This window comes from Panthera onca, chromosome D4 (genome assembly GCF_046562875.1).
Source record: "Panthera onca isolate mPanOnc1 chromosome D4, mPanOnc1 haplotype 2, whole genome shotgun sequence".
Lineage (NCBI taxonomy): Eukaryota > Metazoa > Chordata > Mammalia > Carnivora > Felidae > Panthera > Panthera onca.
Window position 1 is genome coordinate 82,364,380 of NC_138351.1, and position 6,409 is coordinate 82,370,788.

The window sequence follows — 6,409 nt, forward strand, 5'->3', positions numbered from 1 at the left end:
ACATATATAAACACACACACACACACATATATATATATGTATGTATACATACACACACACACACACAGTTGACCTTTAAACAACATGGGTTTGAACTGCACAAGTTCATTTACACATGGATTTTTTTGATAAATACAGTACAATACTATAAATGTGCTTTCTCTTCCTTATGATTTTCTTAATAACATTTTCTTTTCTCTAGCTTACTTTATTGTAAGAATACAGTATATAATACACATACAAAGTATGTGTTAATCAACTATTTGTTATTGGTAAGGCTTCTGGTCAACAGTAGGCTATCTATTAGTAATTAAGTTTGGGGGGAGTCAAAAGTTATATGACTGTGCATGGGAGTCAGCACCCCAACCCCCATGTTATTTAAGGGTTGACTGTATATCTCATATATATGTGTATGTGTGTGCATGTGTGTGTGTGTGTGTGTATATATATATATATATATATATATATATATATTCCCATATGTATGTCTACATATATTCCATCTGAGTATATGTATATGCATAGATGGAATGTAGAGATAGATGGAATATATATGTATACAAACACTCCCATCTGTGTGTGTGTGTGTATGTATCCCCTTAGGTATATATGGACATACATGTATCCTATTTCTAACAGCAACTTGTTGCCTATGGAACAATTTCTTAATGGCTTAAATGAGAAAATTACCCTAATTTTTAGTGAAACAGCAAAGATTTTATCTGATAATGGAAGGCTGATGTGTGTATTTAATTAGGAAACATAAGTAAAGCCTTTAAGCATAGTGCCTGGCACATAGTATAACCCCCCAAATGTTCACCATTATTATGGAAGATTGTTTGAGAGGTATTCTAGTTTAGGAGTTGTTCTGGCATTCAGGTGGGGTTTGAATGACCCCCCATTTCTAGAGTGCTAGTGAGCTTACAGCTGTAGATGACTGTGATCCAGCCAGGTTCACAGGAGGAATGTGACAACACTCCAACAAGGCCACCTCAGTGATGGCATCGCATGTCACTTTAAGGCAGAAACAACTGATACTAGTTTGCCAAGGACCATCTACTACTTCTGCCACAGTGAACTGTTTTCATCTGGCTCTGTCTTGGTGTCATAAATTATCCCAGTATATGGGACCTTGCTTTTCTTGTCCACCACTACATTCTCAGTACTTAGCAGAGGGCCAGGTTCAATCTCAACATTCAGTAAATAATGGTCAAATGAAACAGTGAATGCTCTCTTGTTTCTGTGCAATGAGGTCTTGTTGGCTGCTTTTGGTTATAATGTTTTCCTAGAGCCAGACTGGGACAGACTGAAGATGCATGCATCCACAGGTGTGAGAAATTAATAGGAATGTAGTTTAAAATGCATTGTTTTCTCAGAATATTACAGTATGGAATGTGTCCCTATCATTCTTCCTGATATTTCCAATCCTCCTTTATCCCCAGCATGTAAAAGCACAGCATGAGGCCTGAGAACCAGAGCAGTGAGTTCCTCCTCCTGGGGCTCCCCATCCAGCCAGAGCAGCAGGGAATGTTCTTCACCCTGTTCCTGGGCATGTACCTGACCACAGTGCTGGGGAACCTGCTCATCATCCTGCTCATCAGGCTGGACTCTCGCCTTCACACCCCCATGTACTTCTTCCTCAGCCACTTGGCCTTCTCTGACATTTCCCTTTCATCTGTCACAGTTCCAAAGATGCTCATGAACATGCAGACTCAGCAACAATCCATCCCCTATATGGGGTGTATTTCACAGGTGTATTTCTTTATATTTTTTGGTTGCCTTGACAACTTTCTTCTCACAGTGATGGCATATGACAGGTATGTGGCCATCTGTCACCCTCTCCACTACACCACCACCATGAGGGAGGAGCTGTGTATCATCCTAGTGGCTGGATCCTGGTTCTTCTCTTGCATCCAAGCTCTTTTGCACACCCTCCTCGTGGACCAGTTGTCCTTCTGTGCAGGGACTGTCATCCCACACTTCTTTTGTGATCTTGCTGCTGTGCTCAAGTCTTCCTGCTCAGACACCTCTTTCAATGAGCTGCTTATCCTCACTGAAGGAGCATTGGTACTCATTCTACCATTGAGTGGTATCTTGGGCTCATATATTCATATGGCAGGCATCGTTCTGAAGGTCCCCTCCTTCAAAAGAATCTCCAAAGCCTTGTCTACATGTGGCTCCCATCTCTTTGTGGTGTGTTTATACTATGGGACAATTGCAGGTGTTTACTTTTTCTCTTCATCAGGCAACTCCAAAGACAAGGACATAATTGCTTCTGTAATGTACATGGTGGTCACCCCTATGCTGAACCCCTGCATCTACAGCCTGAGGAATAAGGACATGAAACATGCTCTTCAGAAAATTTTTAGAGTCAAGGACCCTCTTTGGTATGGTTAATTTAACCCCGTTGTCATGAACACTCATTGGGCTATAAACATGTCTCCTTTAAAAGTTGTGACTTGGGGGGCGCCTGGGTGGCTCAGTCGGTTAAGCGGCCGACTTCGGCTCAGGTCATGATCTCGCGGTCCGTGAGTTCGAGCCCCGCGTCGGGCTCTGTGCTGACAGCTCAGAGCCTGGAGCCTGTTTCAGATTCTGTGTCTCCCTCTCTCGGACCCTCCCCCATTCATGCTCTGTCTCTCTCTGTCTCAAAAATAAATAAACGTTAAAAAAAAATTTAAAAAAAAAATAAAAGTTGTGACTTGGACAGCTCTTACTGCTGACACCATTCTTCATCTGATCTCATTTTATGTTTCCTCTCATCTTTTTCTTCACCTGATTTTTCCCCTACCTGTTCTCTGAATTCTGTGTATTAATGTTTCTATAGGGAAATCCCAAGTCCTCCTATGATGTTTACTGCAAGGTTGTGAGACTTTTGAGCCCACTTCACTGGGCTTCAAGAGCTTTTCTTATCTCCCATCTTTTTCTTCAATAACTCTCTTTATCTCGTGCTGATATTAACATATATTTATGTGAATTTTCTTAATACCACCAAACTTCATTTATTTCATGTGTGAAGAATTCAGAAGTTACCAAACTGTTTTGCCTATTGAATGGTGTCCATCACAGCTGGCATTAATTAAGCATTTAAATGTATATTTTATTTAATCCTCAGTACAAGCCTCTTATGAGGGTACTAATATTTTAGGTAGAGAGCAAACCAAAACCCAGAGAGATCAAGTAAATTGCTGCCCTAAGACCTAATCTCAGACATGCATGACTTTAAAACCATGTCTTTAACCAGATTACTTTATTGCCATTATCTCGGTCTGTACCACTGACCAGTTTGGACATTTTTGATCCTTATATAGAGCATACAATAAGTACTGTTTTGTATTCCACTTTTTATTCAGTATAGTTATGGTTAAATCATTCTCAAGACTTTATAATTTTCAAATGTGTCTACACAACTTAATATATTCATCCATTCTAGTTTTGACTGACATTTGGGCTGTTCCCGGTTTGGGACCTCTATATACTAGAGAATGGGATTTGGGGGCCACAATGTATGTGTATTTTCAGCATTAATAGATAATACCAGAAAGTTAGATAAAGTGCTTACACCAGTTACACTCATTTCTGTAACATATGGAAAAATGTGGTCCACTTCCTCACCAACACTTATACTATCCATCTTTTCCGCCATACACATTTTTATGGGTTTATAGAAACAGTGTGCTGTGGCTTTAATTTGCACTTGTCTGATAACTCGTGTAGTTTATCCCTTTTGCCTATACTTACTGATCATTCTGATAGTTTCTCTTGTAAAGGACCTGTTCCCAATCCTTTGCTGCTGTTTTATTGGGTAGTCTGCTTTTTAACATTAATTTGTAAAAATTCTTTGTATATTCTACATTTTAGTCCTTTGCCAAATATACATATTGAGGATTTTTTTCATTATGTGGCTTCCTTTTTCAATATATTAATGGTCTATTTTGAGTTAATTTTGTGTGACTAATGCACAAAAAGGCTTCAGTGTCATTCTTCTGCATGTAGATATCCAGTTTTCCCAGAGTCATTTATTTAAAAGATATTTCTTTCCCCCATTGATTTGTCTTGGCACCTTATAAAAATTCAGCTGGATACAAATTTGAGGGATTACTTCTGGACTTTCAGCTCTGTTCTATTGGCCTATATCTATCTTCATGACTATATCACACTAGCTTGATTACTGTAGTTTTGTAGTAAGATTTGAAATCAGGACATATGGATCCTGAAACTTTGTTCTATTCCTTTGAGATTGCTTTTGTTAGTTGGGATCCCTTGAATTTATGTAGGTAGTTTAAAATCAGCTTGTTAATTTCTGCAAAGAAAACAGCTTGGATTTTGGTAGTAATTATGCTGAATATATAAATCAATTTGGAAAGTACTGTTATCTTAACAGTATGAAGTATCTCAAGCCATGAACATGGGACGTATTTCCATTCATTTACATCTGTAATTTCTTTCAACAATATTTTGTTGTTTCAGACTATGAATTTTCCACTTATTTAGATGAATTTATTCTTAAGTATGCTATTCTTCTTGATGTTATTGTAAGTAGAACTGTCCATTTCATTTTCAGATTGTTCCTTCCTAGTGGGTAGAAATGCCATTGATTTTTGTGTATTGACCTTGTACTTTGCCATCTTTGAACCCATTTGTTCATTCTAGTAGTTTATTTTTTTATTCCTTAGTATCTTTTACAGTGGACCCTTGAACAATGCAGATGTTAGGGGGCACTGACCCCCCACACACATGCAGTTGAAAATCCATGTATAACTTTTGACTCCCCCAAAACTTAACATACTAATAGCCTATTGTCAGGCTTAGGTTATTGTTACTGTTACCAATAACATAAACAGTTGATTAAAACGTATTTTGGGGGCGCCTGGGTAGCTCAGTCGGTTAAGCGTCTGACTTTGGCTCAGGTCATGTCTTGCAGTTCATGAGTTCGAGCTCGGCTCCAGGCTCTGTCACTGACAGCTCGTGAGTCCGGAGCCTGCTTGGGATTCTGTGTCTGCCTCTCTCTCTAACCCCCTTCTGCTTGCACTCTGTCTCTCTGTCTCTCTCTCTCTCTCTCTCAAAAATAATAAACATTAAAAAAAAATTTTAATGTATTTTGTATGTTATATGTATTATATATTGTATTCTTACAACAATGTAAGCTAGAGAGAAAAAATGTTAAGAAAATCATAAAGAAGAGAAAATACATTTATAGTACCATGTTGTACTTAAAAAAAAAAAAAATCCACATACAAGTGGACCCATGCAGCTCAAACTTGTGTTGTTCAAGGGTTAACTGTATATACAAAATCATCAGAAAATAAATACAGTTTTGCTCCTTCCTTTCCAATCTAGATGCCTATTATTTTATTTTCTTTCTTGACTGCCCTGACTAGAACCTTCAGTAAACCTTGAAGAGAAGTGATATTGTTCCTGAACAATCTATCTAGGTAAAGCCTAGATAGAGATGATGGTTGCACAACGCTGTAAATATACTTAATGCCACTAAATTGTGCACTTTAAAATGGTTATCCAATAGACACAGGAGTGCTGATTCATAGGGACACAGTACCCCAATGTTTATAGCAGTGCTTTCAACAATAGCCAAATTATGGAAAGAGCCTAAATGTCCACCAACTGACGAATGGATAAAGATGTGGTTTGTATATACAATGGAATACTACTTGGCAATGAGAAAGAATAAAATCATGCCATTTGCAGCAGCATTGATGGAACTGGAAGGTATTATGCTGAGTGAAGTAATTCAGTCAGAGAAGGACAGATATCATATGTTTTCACTCATATGTGGATCTTGAGAAACTTAACAGAGATCATGGGGGAAGGGAAGGGGAAAAAATAGTTACAAACACAGAGAGAGGGAGGCAAGCCATAAGAGACTCTTAAATACAGAGAACAAACTGAGGGTGGATGTGGGGGTGGGGGAGAGGGGAAGATGGGCATTGAGGAGGGCACTTGTTGGGATGAGCACTGGGTGTTGTGTATAAGCGATGAACCATGGGAATCTACCCCAAAAACCTAGAGCACACTTTACACACTGTATGTTAGCCAATTTGACAATAAATTATATTTAAACAAACAAACAAATAAATAACATTTTAAAAATAAAATGATTAAAATGGTAAATTTTATGTTATGTGTATTTTAGCACAATAAGAAGTAATCAAATAATGTAATTTATCCCCTAAGCAAAATAAAAGAAGGATTAATGAAAAAAAGAAAGAGCCAAACCATACAACAGACTCTTGACTATACAGAACAAACTGAGGGTTGCTGGAAGGGAGGTGAGTGGGGAATTGGTTAAATGGCTAATGGGCATTAAGAGGGGCAATTGTAATGAACCCTGGGTGTTTTATGTAAGTGATGAAACACTAAATTCTACTCCTGAAATTAATATTACGCTGTATGT

General features: G+C 38.1%; 1 protein-coding gene across 1 annotated transcript; it reads left to right on the top strand.

Moving 5' to 3' along the window:
* Positions 1–1,440: 1,440 nt before the first annotated feature.
* LOC132663327 (olfactory receptor 1J4-like) lies at positions 1,441–2,397 on the top strand. Its single transcript, XM_060609554.2, has one exon. It carries the CDS (start codon positions 1,459–1,461, stop codon positions 2,395–2,397), a length of 939 nt encoding a protein of 312 aa, XP_060465537.2. The 5' UTR covers positions 1,441–1,458.
* Positions 2,398–6,409: the final 4,012 nt, after the last annotated feature.

Excerpts from the sequence above, each read along its gene's own strand:
- LOC132663327 (XM_060609554.2), top strand. The coding sequence starts at position 1,459 with ATGAGGCCTGAGAACCAGAGCAGTGAGTTCCTCCTCCTGGGGCTCCCC.